The 19,699-nt window shown below is 47.5% G+C and overlaps 1 protein-coding gene across 1 annotated transcript; it reads right to left on the bottom strand.

Annotated features, from left to right (window-relative positions):
• Positions 1 to 359: 359 nt before the first annotated feature.
• On the bottom strand, positions 360 to 19,380 carry LOC123347047 (zinc finger protein RFP-like). Its single transcript, XM_044984475.1, has 7 exons — positions 17,861 to 19,380; positions 11,690 to 11,785; positions 8,851 to 9,081; positions 7,266 to 7,288; positions 4,589 to 4,704; positions 3,154 to 3,186; positions 360 to 1,989 (listed from the first exon to the last, which is right to left on the bottom strand). The coding sequence occupies exons 1-7, from the start codon at positions 18,275 to 18,277 to the stop codon at positions 1,448 to 1,450; spliced, it is 1,458 nt and encodes a 485-aa protein (XP_044840410.1). The 5' UTR covers positions 18,278 to 19,380; the 3' UTR covers positions 360 to 1,447.
• Between the last annotated feature and the right edge of the window lie 319 nt (positions 19,381 to 19,699).

The following is a 19,699-nucleotide window of genomic DNA, read 5'->3' as shown; positions in this document are numbered from 1 at the left end:
CTAAAGGCACATCTACATTGGGATAAAAGTCCCACGACAGAGCTGGCTGGCTGAGGCCAGCTGACTCAGTTTTGCAGGGCTTAGGCTGCAGGGCTAAAAATTGCCATATAAATAGGCTTGGGCTGGAACCTGAGCTCTGGGCCCACCCTGGCAGAATCCCAGGCCTTCAGTTCCATCTCTAGACCAAACACCATCAAAGTATGCATTTATCCACATTTTAGAAGGACCAGTTTGGGAGATAATTCAGATACAATAACTTGCTTTCGGCAAAATCAGGGAGATTTTTACAAGATAAAGAAAAATGAGTTACATGAAGAACAAATATGGCAATTTTTATATACAGGTTGTACCTCATGAAAATAACTCGTATGTAACGCTGGCCATTTTCATTTTAATTCAGTGCATCCCAAGGGGGGTTTCCATATGATCCATTCATATTTATTTCATAGTCCTGGTATTACCAGAATAATTCCCACTCTTATTTACCTGACGGTGTAATAGTGGGTGGAAGAGATGATCTAGTGGGAAATCGAGTCCATGATGGAACTTCAGCATCACTGATATATTTTGCATCAATCCTATATTTTTAGGGGTTTTTTTTTTTGTTTTTTTTTTGCATTCTATCTTAGACAGGGCAGCAGACACAAGGGAACTTATTGGCTTTTCAAAAGGTCTCAGTTCATTTTGGCAAAATCCATGTGGAAACCAACCTTTTCTTTCTGTCTCAAAATACACCTCATACAGCAAACCAGAACTCCTCAGAAAGTTTTAACAGACAAATTTCCCTCTCAGGTGCATCCATGGGGGGACTTTAATAAGGTAAATAGGAGAACAGAAGCAATTTGCATACATGGGGAAAATGCATTATTCTAGAAAATATATGAACACATTTAAACTAACACAATGATAAATACTACCTAGGTGCTTTTGATAATCCCAGCCTAAGTTCCATTGAAAATCAATGAGTCTTACGTCACGTCGGTTCTTTTGGAAATTCCAGCCTTTGCACCTCATACACGCTAACAGTTGTATTTAAATATATATTAGCTGGTTGTGGCTAAATAACGACCAGCTAACATGATTTTAAACACCCCTGCACTGCCCTTCCAGCCTCTTCAGCCAGGCCTCCCCCTGCTCCCCTGCCCCCAGTTGAGGGGTCTCTTCCTGGCCCTTGGCTGGGTCCCTGCCACGGGGGCTCCCTCCTTCCGTGGTGGGACCCCCCCCCACTCCACACAGAGTTGGCCTCCTAGGAGCATAGAGACCCAGCCTAGAGCCTCACACAGAGCTCCACAGCCATAAAGCTACCGGTAGAGCGTCACTCCCGCCTTCAGCCCTGTCTGTGCGGATTGTGGGGAGGGGTAGACTAGGTGGCTCAGTCCTCCAGGGTCATAAAGATCAGGAGGGTGGAGGCTAGAGGAGCCTGTTTCCCAGGGACAGATGGGGCACTTCAGGGGCGCAGTGTGAGCTGGCAGCCTGGGCCCCAGAGTCCCACCCGGAAGAACGGGCGGATTCTCTCCCCGTCGAAAGAGGCCGGCGGGAAAGTGAAGATTGGGTCCCCATTACCCGCGTCGAAAAATGCCACCTGCCCCGCTTCGTAGTCCAGATAAACCCCGACCCTGGGGGGTGCCCGGCTCAGGGACAAGCGGATGCGCTGCTCAGGGGCGGTGAAAGCCACGCACTGATCCTCACAGCCCAGCACAGCCCAGACCCCCCGCTCAGGGTTAAAGCTGATCTGTCCCTTCCTGCTCACAGACTCTCTGGCCACCCCCACAGACCAGTGTCCCCTCCCCTCCACCTCCACCTCCAGCTCCACTTCCCAGTAATGTCTGCCCAAGGTGAATCCCGCACAGCCCAGCACACAGAGCTCAGTGTCAAATCTCTCAGGGTTGTCGGGCAGAGCCTGCCTTGTGTGTCCCCTTCTCACACTTCTCCAACCCGCAGACAAGACGAGTTCAGGATGGGCCGTGGCTGGATCCAGAGTCACGTTTGCTGCAGATTGAGAATCAGAACATTAGAGGCAGAGCTCAGCCCTGGGGGAGGATCTGGTCCTCTCAGTGACAGAACCTGCTCCAGCTGGGGAGCGACTCAGGCAATCTCCCCTGTTCAGGCTTTACCCAACTCTGAATGGGGAGCAGCGCTGAGATCTCAGCCATGTGCAGGGGGGATTCACGCCCCTGACAGACAGAGTGAAAGGAGCAGCTCTGCTGAGCCAGGCCCCCAAACCCAGAGTCTGATTCTCAGTTATTCCATTCTTGTGCTGGGGGAAAGACAAGGGGGTTTAGAGGGAGGTGGGTTTAAGCCACCTTTGTCCTTCCTTTTGTTATACCTGGCCCCTGGTGTAAGCTACAGGGGGCTCAGGGCTCCAAAGCAGAGAGCAGCCATAGCGCAGTGCATGCTGTCTGTGCCCCACCCCAACCCACTCCTACAATAACGGCTGGGAGCATAGTTGCTGTAGAGCCCCTATGCCAACTTCACACGGACGGGGGTGGCTCCCTTGCCCAGGAGCTATTTTCTGGGGACAGTTTCCATGCACGTTAAGGCCCCTTTGCTCTGACAGAGCAGCATAAAAGGGCCTGACAATCAGGCCCAGGGAATCTTTCCCCACCTGCACCCACCTTTCCCCATAGATGTGATCTACCTAGGTGCCAACTTTCCCTCTAGCCAGGGGGGTGCTCTACCCCCAATTCACCCCTTCCCCCAAGCCCCTGCCCCGCCTCTTCCCCCGAGTGCACCCCATCCCTGCTTTTCCCTCCCTCCCTCCCGGAGTGTCCTGAACCCTGTGAAACAGCTGTTTGCAGCGGATGGGAGTCGCTGGTAGGAAGAGGGAGGAATTGGTTAGCGGGGCTGCCGCCGGCGAGAGGCGCTAGGGGGAGGGGGTAAAGAGGGGAGCTTGGCTGTCGGTGGGGGCTGAGCAGCCACTAATTTTTCCGCATGGGTACTCTGGGGCTGGAGCCTATGATTACTATTCAAAAATTCTAAATTATAATAGAGAAAAGAATCTGCTTTTCTGTTTTTAGGAAAGTTCTGTGTAGCCCCCAGTAATATGGTGCTCAGCTCCTGTCAAATGCAAAATTGAAACAAAACCTCAACCGTGGGGCTACTGGTGAGCCACTATCATTCATATGAAAACTTTCACTTCATCCCAGAAATTACCTATGTCCAACTGTTGTCTGGATGACAGCGTGTCTAGAGGAAGAAAATGGTGAAAAAGAGAAACATGACAAAATGACATTTAATGAATATATTCACATTGTTAAGATTCCAAAACCAAAGAAGAATGAAAAGAAAACAAACTGTATTAACTTGGTTAAGGTGGCTAAGTGCAATACAGATCAACATAAACCAGTGGTTCTCTACCTGCAGCCCAATCAACACACAGCTGCAGCCCAGGTCGTATTAGATGCGGATCACATAACACATTGTGGGATGCATATGTGGCCCACAATGGCAAATAGGTTGAGAACCACTGATACAAACCATTACACACATAACTAAAAAATAACCCCAAACATTAAAAACTATGGTTACAGAAACATTTCTGAAATAACACAATTCCCATACAGACCAATACACAGAAACGTTTTCACTGGTTAGCATCCAAACAACCTTAAATCTGCTTCTGTACCACTAGTACCCAACTCAGCACAACTGACTCATCCTTGCTGACAGACTTGGAGGTCTCATTGGATATGTCTACACTGCAATGTAAGCCCAGGGTTAGCAGAATTTGAGTTAGCAGATCCTGGGTTTGTTAACCTCGGGCTTGAATGTCTACACTAATTTGCAACACAAATTAGGAATTGTTGAACCCTGTGTCCCAACCTGGGGCTCCAGCATCTACACTGCATTATGTTGGCCCAACTTCAACCACCCATAGCGTGGACTTCCTAGCACTCTGCCAAAATGTGGCTGCTCAAGCCCCTTGTTCATGGTACAATGTGGAAAAACTTGACTGTCTGCCAAATCTGACTGTCCAGAAGACAAAGAAAGTTGGCCTGTGGGATCCTTTCAGTGGACTCCCAGAGCATGAGTCCAGTGGGGCTCCGTCTACACTGCAAAGCAATAGGGCTTGAACCCTGCATCCTGGCATGACTCAGGCTTGGACTGTCCACCCCTTTGGGGTCCTGGGACCCTGGGTCTGAGCGCTGAGTTAGTGCGATTTGTGTGTAGACGGATGGGGGTTAGTCTTGAGACCAAATTTGAACCCCACGCTTATACTGCAGTGTAGACAAACCCAGTATCACCAGCTCAGAAGGATAAAAGATGGAGACTCTAAAGCAACAGAGGGACTAAGGGTGACAGAGGAGGACTTGCAGGGAAAAACCCCAAACAGACATACTTAAAAAACAGTGAATTTGGGAGGAAGCTCAGGCTAAGGTTAATGTTTATTAATTGTTGATAAGAAAGGAAAAACCCCACAGCCTAACCCAGTGTGTATATGCTGTATTGAGACATGAGTAGAAATTCATAAGCTCCAAATGATTAGTTGACTATCAATTCACAATCATTTTCCCTGAGTGATTTTCCCACCTTGGTCAATTATCAGTGTAATAGAAGTTACACAATATTCCAGATGACTGTCTATTACCTTTGAATTTCTTCACTGTGGTCTCCAGAATTGCAGAGTTTTGAGAAGATTCCCAGATTCTCCATTTCAGTTCAGAAGAAAAGGCCACTGGGTTCTGAAACTTCTCCTTCTCACATCTGAAGAAGAGCAAACCCAGTGTTACTCGTGACGGAGTTCATTCATATTTGTTTTTTTCTAAAATGAAGTTTTATTCTAGTGAATGGTTGTAGCTCAGCAGACTTTGGAGGATTAAATGCTCTGTTGACCCATGAATTGGTACGCTACCAGCTGTGACACTGCAAGCTTCCCCTTCATTTTGATGAGCCAATACTTGAAAAATGGAGTTCTCTATGGGGCAATCTGGGTGCGGGTGGCTCAGTGGGAGATCTGGATGCACAGAAGCTCATTGCGGGGTTCCAGGTGCAGGGGCAATGGGATTCTGCAGGGGATCCAGGTGAAGGTGTTTGGGGCTCAGTGGGGGGGTCTGGGTGCAGTGGAGGTGGGGTTCATTTGGATGGGGGTCCAGGTGCAGGTGGTCGGGGTTCAGTGGGGAGGGTGTGTCTGGGGGGCGCTCATCGGGGTGGTACAGATGCAGGAGAGGTGGGACTTGTCAGGGTGAGGGTTGGATGGTCCTGCTTAACAGGGGAGCCCCAGCTTCTGCCAAGGGGATCCTCATGCTGGGCTGCAGCTTCCCCCTGCCCCCGCTTCCCCCATCCCCTTCTCTTCCCCATCCCATGCCCCTTCCCCACTGCCCCATCTCCTCCTCATCCCACCCCCTTCCTTCCCCACTGCCTCTTTACCCCTACCCCCACTTTCCCTATCCCCTTCTCTTCCCCATTCCATGCCCCTTCCTCACTGCTCCATCTCCTCCCCAGGCTTTAGGGGCAGGGGTAGACCACCCCACCAGCACGAGCCAGCAGAGTGGAGCAGGTTGGGGCCAGGTCACTCCACTTCTGCCACCCAGTGATTGCAGGGCAGGCCCGACCCCGCAATCACGGGGCGGCGGGAAGTGGAGCGACCCAGCCTCAGCCCACTCAGTTCTTCTCCCCTGGCTCCTGGCCATTGGGGGAGGGGAGAACTGCCCCCCAGCACTCACTGGTGGCGCGGCTGGGAGCCGGCGGAGCGGAGTGGACTGGGTCTGGGTCGCTCCACTTCCCGCTGCCCAGTGAGTGCCGGGTGGGCCCAACCCCTGCTGCAGTCCCCCGGGATGCGTAGCTCAGGGAAGGGGACCTGGGGGGGGAAGGGTCAGAGTGGGGGCGGGGCTGAGCAGTGGTGGGAAGAGGTGGTGTGGGGACAGAGCAGAGGCGGAGGCAGCTTTCCTGGCCAGCTCAGCCAGCCGGGGGATTGGGCTGGCCGGGGTCCCTTCTGACTCTGGGCCCAGCGCCAAGGTGCCACTGGCACTATGGTCAACCTGGTACTGGCGGCAGGGACTGTCTATTACTATGTGTCTGTGCAGTGCCCAGCACATTGGACACTGATTTTGTTGTGAGCCTCTAGGCCAGTGTTTCCCCTCCAGGGCCTTTTCTTGCAGCCACAGCCTCCTGGGCTGGTGGGGGGGGGGGGGGGATGAGGGCAAAGTAGTGGCCCCTGTCCCAGGGCTGCCAGAAGCGGTTGGGCCCTGTCCCTCTCCAGAGACAAATTCTGGAGGGGCAGGCAGCTCGTGAATTCCCCACTTTCCCGGGGGGTAGGGGAGGCAGGCTCCATCCATGCAGTGGCAGGCTCTGGTTCCAAGCTCCGGTCCCAGGCTCACCACCCCGCCATCGGCCTGGGGCCCCACTACCTCCCTGCCCACTTCCCCAGCCAGGGTTTAACTTGCCAGGGCTGAGTAAGTTTGCTGTGAAATGTGACATTAACAAACATACAAATATCACTTTTCACAGCAGAGGACTTACCAGCTAGCAAATCTTAGAGGAAAAATAAGCGTAACCCAAAAAGCAAAAGAAACAACAAGAAAAAAGACAAGAACATGCAAAGTGCCTTATTTGTGTTTCTATTCTGTTTAGGTCTAGTAAAGAACAGAGACAACTGTACATTATTTTTACTACTGAGTCTGGAAAAACCCTACATAAATAAACAAGTTATTGGGACATGTGCATATTTATTTGTTTTTCCTAAAGTTAATCAAGTATTTTAGGAAAAATTGTCAGTGCTGCCACCAGCAAGAGTTGGTGGCTGCACTCTGAGGCCATAAAAAAAAATAGTTTTGAGAACTCCCGGCTCTAGGTACTGCCATAGCACTACTGATAATAGCACATTATAAACTCCCTAGAGCAGGGAACATCTCTTCCATCGTATCTGTGGCCACACCCAGCACACGGCTAGAGCTCACTGCATAATAAGAAACAATTAATAAACAGCTCATTGAATAGTCATCAGATGGCACCGACTTTCCATCCTTACCAACCGAAGTGTAGTTTGGAGTCTATGACCTAGAAATGAAAAATGCATTCTCCATCCCCAGTATCCATTCCACCAGATACACTATGAATAACAACCCTGTCTGCAGGCAAATCACTCTTTTCTCAGGCTGCTCTATTCTGGAGTCTAGTCAAAATGACAACAGCCCCAAGATTAGATTTAATGGAGGGAGATTGGGAGCCAACCCCACACTCTGCACTGCTGGACCATGGGGAGCAATGTCTTGTGTTCAAAATCACTTCTCGGCATTGTGGAGGGAGAAGGAGAAGGAGTCACGTACCTGCTCAAGGTGCCTGTGATGTCCTAGAGGAGAAAGATAAAAGGAAATTCAGTCCCAAATTTCATACTAAGGACCCCTCCTGCTTTGGAGGGGACTCACTTTGTCTTCACAGTTTGAGGTTCAAAGTGAAATTATTTATTATTTATTAATGCAAACAAAAATATTCAATGTGTTGCCTTTGCTCTTTTGGAAAAGTGCTCTAAGGGCAGGCTCTGGGCCCAGGAAATTTGTATATGGAGGCACAATAGCTCTTTGTGTAATAACATTTGAATAACCACCCAGTGCACTCAGTCTTGCAATGTGTTGAACAAGGATCTTCCTAACAGTCACAGGTGTGGGGAAGATCCCCTCTTGCAGACTCCAGTGGGTCCAGAGGGAGGGATGCCTCCATGCTGTGCTGCCCCATGCTGTAAATTTTTTCCCCACTCTCCCACAAGCATTCTGAAGGCCCGTCCTGTGGACTTCTTGACATAGACAGGAAGTTGAGGATGGGTGAGAACAATGCGTTTGGGGTACAGAGTGACTATCCTATACCCCAGGTTCAATGCAGGAGACCAGAGGAGTGAAGAATGCTGCCCACAGCAGGTACTGGTCGCAACAGAGAATTTGACTCTAGATATCAGCTAGAGAAGTCCAGGATGCTACGTTTTATTTCTCACATTCTTTCATTTGCTACTTAAAGGTACTTTTTGAAAATTGAAATAATTAGAAAGCGTTTGGAAGTGAATGACTACTTATACATTCAGGATACCACATGTAATGAACACCTTTCCTAACTAACTTCAGTTCTGGCAGAAAAAAATTACTACACTCTCAGAGCTCATGTATCAATTTTATGGCCAATACTTTCCCTTTTTGTGGTATGTAGGAAGAGTGGCAAAACCAGGCATAAAATGGAAACTCAGCTTCAATCTTAGCTATTTCCATAATTAAAGACTGGTTCCATCTTTAATCTTTTGGAGTTAGTGCTTGGAACATGGGAAATGCCGGACTGGATCAGACCTGGGGTCCATCTAGTCAGTATTCTGTCTCCAAAGATGGACAGTACCTGATGCTTCAGAGGCATGTATAAAATAATCTGCCCCCACATTCTCATTCTGCTCTCTAACAGTTAGCAACTGGTTGAAGCAATGAAGCATGAGGTTTAATATCACTTTGGATATTCCATTATTCATATAAAGATCCGATCATTTTTTGAGTTCCACAGTCTAATTATTGATGTGTGAAAAAACATTCCTTGGATCAGTTTTGAATTTGTAACCTAATTTTATTGAATTTCTCTTGCATTATAAGACAGGGAGAAGAGAGTTTGGAGTTTGCCATTTTTGAAGGAGTCTTCTCCTATTAGAATTCAAAATAAGGTTTTGGTTTGTTTTCATTTAGGGCTTGATCCAATGCCCATTGTACTCAAGAAGTATATTTCCATTTACTTTAATGGGCATTGGATGGAGCCCTTAAGGAAAAATAATGTATATTTTAGCAATACTGTATGTTCTGACCATTCACTCCTACACTCCAAAAGTGAAGGGCTAAGAGATTTTCTTTCCCTGTGAAAGGTTCTGGGGTGTTTCTAACACCATCTCACCTGCAGGAATACACTTGCTGGCTGCTGGCACTTCTGCTCCATCTCACCGATCAGGGTACTGAAAGAGGATAGTTCCTCTGATACTTTGGCAACATACTCATCCCTCCTCTTTTCAATTTCCTTATTCAGCTCTTCCAGATGGGCCAGCAGGAGTCGCTCTTGTTTCTTCAGAAACTGGCACAGTTGCTGAAATTCAGACACAATCTTCTGCTTCTCAGTTTGTAGCTGTTTCTGAAATGAAGAGATACAAACAGGGAAAGAATAGATCAAGGACGGGAACACAGAGTCATGGGGCATTTTATAAAGCCTTATGTATGCACACGGGAGCATGTCATTGCAACCCCGTAGAATTTAACTTCTGATATTTTATGGAGAACATACTCTATGCTCAGTAAACAGATGATTTTCAAGAGTCCTAAATAGTGTTTATAATATGAATGTATATTCTATTATTAGAATATCCTGTTATCAGTGGCATCTGGAAAATCAGATCCTTCCTAGGACAGCAGGTGTGGGAACCAGAACAGGACAGGCAAAGAATATTTCTGGGGAGCAAATAATAGAACCCAAACTAAGAAGCACTAGACTTGAATTGGGGAACACTTACTCACCACAAAGTACACGTAGATGTTTAGGGCCATGTTTCCTAAAACATGATTTAAAATCAGAGCCCCAACAATTGCTCTGACGAGTTTTGAATGCACAGTTTAGGATATACACATTTTGTCACATCATAAATCTCCAATTTTAATCCACACAGGGATTCTGAGCACACATTGGGTGGCTGGCAAGACACCTATTTGCATATTCAAATCTGAGTTTGCAGGGCACTTAGAAATGTGTGTATATGAACTGGACAGAAGCCCACCAATTCATGCTCTTTCTGGCACACTCTAGCTCCTGATACCCTAGGAACAAGAAACTTTCATCATATTTAGAACCAAATCTTCTTCCTGGCAACGTCCAGTAGCGATATCACTAGGGCCTGTTCCAAAGCTCACCAAAATCAATACGAGTTTTTCCAATGACTTCAGTAGGATTTGGTTAGGAGTTAAATGACCATCCGTCTCTGGGGCAGCAGATTTCTATAGCGGCTGCCTGCACTATTCTGTTGTGACAAGCAACAAATAGTCCTGTGGCGCCTTATAGACTAACAGCTGTATTGGAGCATGAGCTTTCGTGGGTGCATACCCACTTTGTCAGACGCATGTACTTTTTACAGATCCAGACTAACACGGCTACCCCTCTGATACTATTCTGTTGTGGTTATTGTTAGAGGACTTTCCCATAACCCCTTCCCAGTTCTTGTCATGCAGACAGAAAGCAGAAGACCAAAAGTCTAAAGTGCAGGCAATGAAATGTTTATTGGGATTAGTTCCAAGCAAGCATATCCATGTACGCCAGTACAGTTTGTTTCCCCGTGTCCCCCTTCCCAGCTCTGATGCCGCAGAGCCTTTACCCCATATCCCCCTCTTCCCAGCTCTGATGCCGTAGAGCCTTGCCTGTGTCCCTATTCCCCATTTCCTCCTTCTTAGCAGGTCTATATATACACCTTCAGTGCCTGCCTCTAGTCACACCCCATACAACTTATGGTCATGTTCCATTTTGGAGGGTCATCCCACCTCTTTTGTATCCCATGGCAGGGTGAGGAGTAAGGTTGTGTACTGGCCAAGGCCAGGCTTTTCTCTGGACTTTAGTGTTTCTTACGCCTCCCCCACCCCCTTCCCCTTTGCCCCTCCTAACTGGTTGCTTGACTTTGGCTTGAGAGAGGAGCCAGGCAGCCTTGCAGTGTATGCTCATATATTTACACTCCCACCATACCATGTAACACTTTATTTGTTCATATCTGTTCCCTATACTAACAAACCCATCTGGCCAGGCAGAAGCAACACCTGTCTTTGTCCTTTGTTCTTCACACATATTAGTAAGGATAAAGGAATATCAAAAGTCAAAACCAAAATTCTATCCCAGGTTAACAAACAGGCTTTTATTCTAACAGTTATGTCTGTTGAAAGTAAAGCCAAAAAATGGGGGAGGAATTTGTAAAAGTTTTTGAAATTTCAAAGTCGTTTCTATTTTTCAGTGTTCAAAATGGGACAACTTTTAATTTGTTTGAAAAATATCATGAAATAACTTGAAAAAAATTCACATTTCTGTTTCCCCTTTTTTCTAAAATGTAACAAAATAATGTCCATTTCCACCACCACTGCATTTTTTCTTTTTATTTCATTCTCTCTGGAACTCTTCCAAAGTTCTCCCATTTTAGAAAAATTTGCAAAAAGAAAAAGGAAAAACTAGGAGAAAAAAATCTGATAATTATTCATGTTATTGTACTCAGTGGCAAAAAGGAGTAAATGGGGAAACAAAGGGATAAAAAACATTTGAAATTTTGAAAAATTTTCAGCTTTTTAAAACCAAAATGAAAACTTCAGTTTGAAATGAAAATAAACAGTTTTGTTCATTGTGAAATTTCCTGTCAAAAAACTGATATTTCTTATTTTTATTTGCAAAAGACAGTTTCCCATAGGAAAAAAATGTTTTCTAATAAATCCCATTTTGCTACAGAACATTTTTGTGGCTGAAAATTTTTTACCAGCTCAAGTTGAAAGACTAAAGGAGAAACTACTGTTAGCTAAACAAATTACACTCACATTATCAATGGAAATATTTGGATTATTAAAACTGTTTCCTTAATCAGTTTTTCTTTACAATGAGAATAAATAAGTAATAGTCTTTCACAGAAAGGAACATGTTTCTCACTATTCCTCATCTATTAGACTAAGCAGAGTATCTTTAACGTCCCAGTGCACATTTGCCTCTGAGTAAGAACGGCACCTACCAGTAATTCCTGGCTTGTATTTTCCTCACTCGATTTATACGACAGAATCTTGTCTCTCTCTTTCTTCAAACTCGTCAAACGGCTCTGAATTTGGGGCTAACAAAAGAAAAACTGGTTTAGTTTCGGTTGCTTTTGGAGGGTTCTCCCCTCATTTTATTTATATTTTCAAGAATATTAAATACATAATAAAATGGGTGAGTTCTCTAGCCACATGACTATACAGTCATTCTCATGCTTGCGATCTCTCTTTCCCTCTCCCTCCCTCTCTCTCCCACAAATGACTCTCTAAGCATTTATTCCCGATGCTAAATATGAGACACCTGGTAAAATTACTCCTATTCAAGCGAGTTCAACCGCAATCAATCAGAACTAAGCAGTAGCAAATGTTCAAATTAACATCAAGTTGACTGAGCCCCTGTTAAAAAGAAATGCTGCGTAAATGGATTCTTTTTATTTACCTTCTTATCTTTAAGGCTTTAGGGTTCACATGGGGAGAGGTGACACACACACACTCCCGTACACCTCTCACAGAAGGGAGGTGACTGACCGATCTGACCCTCTCCACCCTCCATGCCTGGTTGGGCCCCCGGGACAGACCCGACTGTCCTGGTACCTGGTGCCACGCCTTCCTGAGGCAACACATGGGGGCACGGAGGGTCACATGCCCCCCTGCCCAGATTTCTGCCAGGGTTCACACCAGAATGTGGCCAGCAGCAGGGCCGTCCTTAGGCATAGGCAGAATAGGCAGCCGCCTAGGGCACCACTAGGTCTGGGGGCACCGCTCTGCCGGGAGCCCGGACAGACGGGAAGCAGTGGAGCACGTAAGAGCAGGGCTGCTGGGTCCTAGAGAGAGCTGAATGCAGCACAGTCTGAGGGAGGGGATTGGCTGCTGGGGTCGCTGGGAAGGGGAGGGGGGAGGGGTTGGGGAAGGAGCTCACCTGTGAGTGTGACTCTTCCCCCCCCCCCCGCCCCCCGGCTGAGGTGAGGTGAGGCAGGCTCTGCGGCTCTGGAACCAGAATCCTTTGTTGTCCCCCATAACATCCATTCTTCTCCCCCCTGCCCCATGGAGCACCCCCTCCTTTCTCCCTCCTCTGCAGGAGCATCCCTCTCTCTCCTCCCTCCCCTCCGTCAGGGCTGGGTTGGGTGAGGTGCTGGGGGGTAGGTGGGGGGAGGAGGCTGGCTGCCTGCTGAGGAATGAAAGTGAAAGTAACTCACTTCCTGGGCCAGGATTGGAATGTCACACAGGGCTGGGCTGGGGTTAGCCAGATGTGTGAAAAATCAGGACAGGGGGTTGGGGTAGGGTGAGCAGATATCCCTATTTTATAGGGCCAGTCCCAATTTTGGGGTCTTTTTCTTATATAGGCGCCTTCCCCCCCCCCCCTCCTGATTTTTCACACTTGCTGTCTGGTCACTCTAGGTGGGGGTAATTGGTGCCTATATAAGACAAAGCCCCAAATATTGGGACTGGCCCTATAAAATCAGGACATCTGGATCTGGTCACCCTAGCTGGGGAGCGCCTCTCCCCCGGCCTGGCAGCTGCCAGCGATCCATCTCATCCGGGGGGAGCTGCACTGGGCAGGATGAGCTGCTGTGGCTCCCTGGGTGACCTGTCCCTGAGATCAGATGCTGTGCTAACTTCACCATGGTCCGTAAGGCTGGTGGTGGTGCCCATTGGCGTGTGATTGGACCTGAGGGTTTGCTGCTGCTGTTGCCACTCTGCACCCCAAGAGGTGGATTTTGGGGTCTACTGCAGATGTTGGACCAGCAGGCTGGGGGGGTGAGCCAAGCATGAAAGCAGTACTGTGTTGCCATTTAGATTGTCATTTAACAACTTTGTTTGCCAAAAATTCTTGTTAACAATCCTGAATCCAATTTCAATATTTTTAAAAAAAAAAATCAATATCTTAGCCAAAAACAGAAAATTAAGTTGTTGACAATTATTAGTGACAGGTTTGGTTTGAGGCAGGGAGTGGGCCAGTTTTCATCAGAGAAACAAAAAATGTCGACTGACTTTCCTATAGCCTGTTACTCCAGATAAGAGCCCTCCAACAACTGTAATATGCTCATCTCCTTACTAGTGTATAGAGCAGGGGTCGGCAACCTACAGCACACGTGCCAAAGGTGGCAGGTGAGCTGATTTTTGATGGTACACAGCGGCAGGCTGAGTGGCTCAGCCCATCACTGCTCTGGGGTTCCGGCTGCAGCCCTATTGCCAGCTGGGATACCGGATGCCGGCCCCACTCAGCACCTGCTGCTGCCCTGGGGACCCCCAAGGAACCCCAGGCTGAGCAGGCCGGCTGAACCACTCAACCTGCTGTCAGCCTGGGGTTCCATTCATTCAGCCGGCAGCGGTCTGAATGGGCTGGTGGCGGGCTGAGCAGGGCCGGTGGAGGGTTGAGTGGCTCAGTCTGCTGCCAGTCTGGGGTGCCAGCAGCACTCAGCCTACTGCTACTCCGGGGTTCCAGCTGCCAGCCCCTTGCCAGTCAGGAGCCCAGCCACCAGCCCCACTCTGCCTCCTGCCAGCCTGGGTGAGCAGAATCCCAGGCTGGTAGCGGGCTGATGGGGGTTGGCAGCTGGGATCCTGGCTGGCAGGAGTTGGTGGTCAGAACCCCAGACCAGCAGCGGGCTGAGCAGAGCCTGGGATCCTTGTCTAGGGTTCCAGCCACCAGTCCCGCTTAGCTCGCTGCCGGTCTGGGGTTTCATTTACTCAGCTGGCAGTGGCCTGAGCAGGACAGGTGGCCAGGACCTCAGATAATAACAATAGTTTATTTATATAATATAGACATAGAGAGAGACCTTCTACAAACGTTAAAATGTATTACTGGCACGAGAAACCTTAAATTACAGTGAACTTGGCATACCACTTCTGAAAGGTTGCCGACCCCTGGTATAGACTGACCATATGTTGTACTAAGATTCTCCTGCTTTTTTTTTTTTTCCTGTGAGTCAGTACAGCTTTTGCCAGCCCAGAAGTTGGGCAGCCAATGTTTTACGTTTTCACAATGTTTTCTCCACCTTTCATAAAGTAAATACATAGTTAATATGAGTTAAAAAGGCCAGGGACACTTCCTTGTGAAGAATCTGTACAGCAGATCATGCTAGAGCTGTGAAAATGTCAGTTTTTGATGGAACTTTAGAGGCAGTGATTTATCATGTATTTTATCATGTGAATGTGCTGCTATTGCTAATGTCTTTCCAAACAAAAATAAGGTACAATAGGACTTCTGTAACATTTCTGTGCTACCTTAATCTAGATGAGATGATTCTGTGCTGACTTCATTTTGGTCACTTTGTGATTTACCTAGCAGTAAAACTAGGGTTATATTTTCCCACTGTTTGGAAACCCAGCTTATTAAACTGATTTTGCAGCCAAAAAAGCCAGAAAGATTGCTTTTAATTAAAAACAAATATTTGTTTCAATACCTCTTCATATAAATTTCCAATAAAATTTTGACAAATTAAAAAAATTATATTATTTGCATCATTCTGTCAAATCAGAATTTTTTCTATAGTGCTACTTCTTTAGTGCTAGTGCATCAGCATTACAGTGTGCTTAATTAAGTTAAACTGGTTTTAATAACGTGAATGTGGCAAGTTTTCCAATACTGTATGCTTATATTTGTGTTGCTAAGAGCAGATCAGGCACAGGGGCACCAGTTTAATAATCTCGCCTAGGGCACCAGAAATCCTAAGGACGGCCCTGGCCAGCAGCAGCACTTTTGGCACTGTGCAGGAGGGAAGGGATGGGAGCTGCTTCCAGACATGGCTGGGGGGCAGAAGGGGTGGGGAGAATGACCTGGTATCTTTGCAGAGCTCATCTCTTCCCCACTCCCTCCTGCTGCTCCCCTGTGACTGGAAGCAGCTTGTCTCTTCCTGCTCACACAGTGTCAAAAGGCCACATTCTGTTGTGAACCCTGGCAGAGATCAGGGGAAGGGGGGCATGCGACCCTCCGTGCCCCCCCACGTGTTGCCTTGGGAAGATGCACAGTGTCAAAAGGCAGCTAACCTCCAGGCTGCTGCTGGCCACTGACACAACCCAGCCGCCTCATGTCCCCTGGCTACAGCGCGGGCAGGAAGGGGTTAAGCCCCAAGGATGCATTGTGCACCAGGGCTTCAGTGAACCTGGCCAGAGAGGTGGCTCAGCAGGGGAGGGTGTCTAGGGACGGAGCGCTCCCTGGGGGCAGGACCCAGGGGGGCAGGGGCGGGTGAAGAGGGTGTTATACCCCTGCCTGCGAGGCTGCTTTGGAGCCTGCAAGGTCAGGGCACGAACAGGCTGGAAATCGCTCCCCCCTCCCCTACTCCAGAGCTTAGCTGAGTGGGGAGAGGGTTCCCCATGCCAGCGCTGTGCGGGGCTTTGGAACATGCAGGGCTTGGCTCCTCCTGGCCTGTGCTCTGGACCAGAGGGCACCGACCCAGCCAAAGGCAGTGGGGGAAGGAAGGAGCCTGCGGGCCAGGCTGTTGGTGAGTTGAGTGCTCTAACCAGGGACTGGTTCTCTGCACAGCGTTGCTCCACTGGGGACGGGGTGGGGGATATGGAGGAGGAGCAGCAGGGTGCGGGGGATGAAGGGGCAAAGCAGGGAGAGGACAGCTAGAGGGGGAGCATGTAAAGGGCCAATGGGTGGGCAGCGGAGGCGACATGTAACCAGACGCTGCCTGGTGCATGCTCGCACTCACAAGCCACGGCAGCTCACAGTGCACAGCCAGTGCCAGCCAGAAATGTTCGGGGGTGGAGCCCTGGGGGCCAAGAGCCAGCACGCAACGGGGACTGCGCTGATGGACCAGCAAGGGGAGCGGCTGGCCCCATGTGCTGCAGCTTTGCCTCACCACCAGCCTTGCATGCCCACACCCATCATTGGCCACTGGACCCCCCTACACTCACTGCTGGTGGGCGGACAACTGGTGAGCAGGGATCCAGCAAGTAACAGGAACCACCAGTGGGGGATGACAGGACAATTTTTCCCATTTTAAAGAAAAAGTTAGGACACCTGCAGGAGGGCTTAAATACGGGGCTGTCCCTTTAAAGACGGGACATCTGGTCACCCTATTCGTAACACATTGTGATTAACCTGTTTTGGCTCAGAACCATATTTTAAACACCAAAAAACACCTTGAAGACAATATTTTAACACTGAGAACTGATTATTAGAGCCCCGTTATTAACCCATTCCAGCCCAGAACCATTTTTTAAACACAAAAAGGACCTGGAACACGCTGTTCCAAAGTGGGCCAGAGGATGAAATTTATATATATAGCACATTACCATGAGGACAATATTTTTGGAATGAGAACCAATTAGCAGCACACTCTTATTAACCCATTCCAACCCAGAACCACTTTTTTAATAGTGTCAAAATTTGTGGAGCAGAAACATTTAGGCCTATCTAAAGATTACTAGTGAAAAATAACAGACTGTAATACCCATATGAGAGCGACTCTTCCCAAAAATACACAACACATAAAAAATAACAAATGAAAAGCGGAATCGGTCACAATGACTTATGGGGTGAGTATGACCTTCACTGTGCCCTGGAAGGGTTTGTGTGTCAATACACCCAGGTCCCTGAAATTTCTGTAAATTTGGATCTTCCAGAAGTTATTGGTGGTTTTTAAGAGGTGACAATATTGAAGCCAACTGTACTTCTTTCATATGCCACGTTTCAGCTAGGACATTTCTACTTTCCCCCGTCATGTGCCTTTTTTGAGGAAAATCCAGCAGTTCCTGTGGTTGCACTGATTCATGACAAGTGCACAACACACACGCACAAGATTAGGGTTGCCAACCTTCCAGGATTAGTTAAAGATTAGGTTATGTGATGAAATCTCCAGGAACACTTCCAACCAAAATTGGCAGCTGTATTTAAAGATGTTATTTCTCATTTCTAGCAAAATATGTGCCCCAGGTCAGCAACTGTTCCACTGTAATAGTTCTGTGCTATATGTATACATTTCAGCCCACAGGTCACTTTGGAACTGACTTTTCTCAGTCCTTATTGGTGTTAAAAATGGTTTGGGCCGAGAACAAGTTAATAGCAGTGTGTTAGAAGTCTGTTCTCATGGCGAAAATATTGTTCTTAAGAGTGTCTAACAGTATCTGCTCTTTTTTGCAATAATTTTTTAATTAAAAGCCGTTCCTGGCCATTCCATCTCTTACACTGTCCCGTGATTTCTTACCTTGTAATCCTCGGCAGCCTCCTCTATGGGAACCACAGAGTGTTCTTTGTGATCTCGGGACAGATGGCAAACCATACAAATGGGGGTTTGATCCTCTTGGCAAAAGACATCTAAAACCCTTTTGTGTTTTTCACACACTGTCCCAACTTCTGGTTCTTTTGCTGGCTCCAATGTAAGTGTTCTAGAAGCTTCTACAATATTCCTTAGATGTCTGTTTGGTTTGAAGCTTCTCTGGGAAAAGGTTTCTCTGCACTCAGGACAGCAGAAGTTTGTACGCAATCCCTCCCAGCACTGAGTGATGCAGGCTTGGCAGAAATTGTGCCCACAATCTAGAGACACTGGATCTTGAAAATAATCTGTACACACTGAACAAGTCAGTTCATCTAGGAGCATTTTTGCTGGATTCACAGCAGCCATGGCTGCTTCTGCAGAGAGGAGATGAATTTAGTTTCATTTTACAGTTCTCAGAAATGGGCTGATTGTGAACTTTGACCACCAAACAGGCGTTTCCTGTGTATTCATTGTCTCATGTTACTCTTGCGAGTCCAGAAACACCTTGTTGTCTCCTTTGGCAAAGTGAGGCTCTACCACGAAAGACTGTGGAGTGGCAGCACCCGTCACTCCTGGTCCCTGCAATGGTGCAGCATGGCCACTCTGCAGAACAGTTGTTTGAAAAACAGCTCCTGCCACATCCACACACAGCTCTATACAGCATTTCTTCCCGCCATTGCTGTGTCACTGTGTTGTGGGACTCTGGAGGTACCTAAAACATAGCTCATGACACAGCTCTCTGGAGCAGGTGTTTCTGGGAAAATTTACAAAGTATTGTGGGCTGCCAATGGTATTCCAGCCTTTAGAAGGGGAACATCCTAGAGTCATACCCCTCCACCTCAACCCAATAACTGTGGCAGTAACCATCTTTATTTCTGCTTAATGTTTGCCTTCTGCAATTGATACAATCATTTCTAAATCCTGTCTTCCTAGCCATGTTCTCACAGGTCACCAGGTATATACAGATAGTCTGACAGCGGAAGAAGGAAAACAGGTGGCTGGAACACTGATGGCAGGAGCTGCTGCTTGATTCTCACCAACTGCAGCATGTTCATACCTTGTGCCAAAAGCTTTGCATGAGGCACAGATGAGCTTCTTAGCCTCCATCTAACTCCTTCGATGTTCTGGTCGGCAATGCTATTCCAAGTGACAAAAAGACCTGGTGGATCTGTGTTGATTCCAGTGACGTATGAAATCACGTGGTTTTCACTGTGAGAGGTTTTTAACCCATTTTTCAGAAAGTAACATGCAGATTCAGACCAAATTATCAGACTCCTGAGTGGTGGATTTATCTCTGGGGGACAAACACTGTCATCTCTGCTTGTGAATGAGCCTCTGTCACTCGCTAAGGTAGTGGAAATTCCTACTGCTCTTTGGGTTATAACCTGTGAATTGGACTCTAATAAAATCCATCTGGAAGACATTGGGCCTATTATCAGAAGAGATTTAGGGCAAGGAAGTTACCATTAGGCCCTTACTACTAAAGAAATCATTTTTTGACAGTAAAAATCTTCTGCATATAATCTACCTTTTAAGGGAAAATTCACCAAGAATTTTGTGTCAAGGCAACTCTAGTGCTAGTTGAGGGACCTCAGATTTCCTTGACTTCCGTCAGGAAGTCAAGTTGTTAGCCAGCGTTTAGCACACAGACTACATTGGTAAAGGACCTTCTCCTGATGATGGGTGAAGATCAAGTTAATCATGTTGACTCTTTGACATCTGTCAGTTGCCTTTGATTTACTGCCTATGGTGAATTGTAACTTATAGCGCTACACTTGAATGGCTTTG

This window comes from Mauremys mutica, chromosome 12 (genome assembly GCF_020497125.1).
Source record: "Mauremys mutica isolate MM-2020 ecotype Southern chromosome 12, ASM2049712v1, whole genome shotgun sequence".
Classification (NCBI taxonomy): Eukaryota; Metazoa; Chordata; order Testudines; family Geoemydidae; genus Mauremys; species Mauremys mutica.
This window is presented reverse-complemented; position numbering and strand designations above follow the sequence as displayed.

Bases quoted from the DNA above. Each gene is read 5' to 3' on its own strand.
- LOC123347047 (XM_044984475.1), bottom strand. From the start codon at position 18,277: ATGGCTGCTGTGAATCCAGCAAAAATGCTCCTAGATGAACTGACTTGT. The intron at 9,082-11,689 runs GTAGGTGCCGTT...TCTTCATTTCAG, and splicing joins ATACAAGCCAGGAATTACTG to AAACAGCTACAAACTGAGAA. The intron at 3,187-4,588 runs GTAATAGACAGT...TTCTTCCTCTAG, and splicing joins CACAGTGAAGAAATTCAAAG to ACACGCTGTCATCCAGACAA.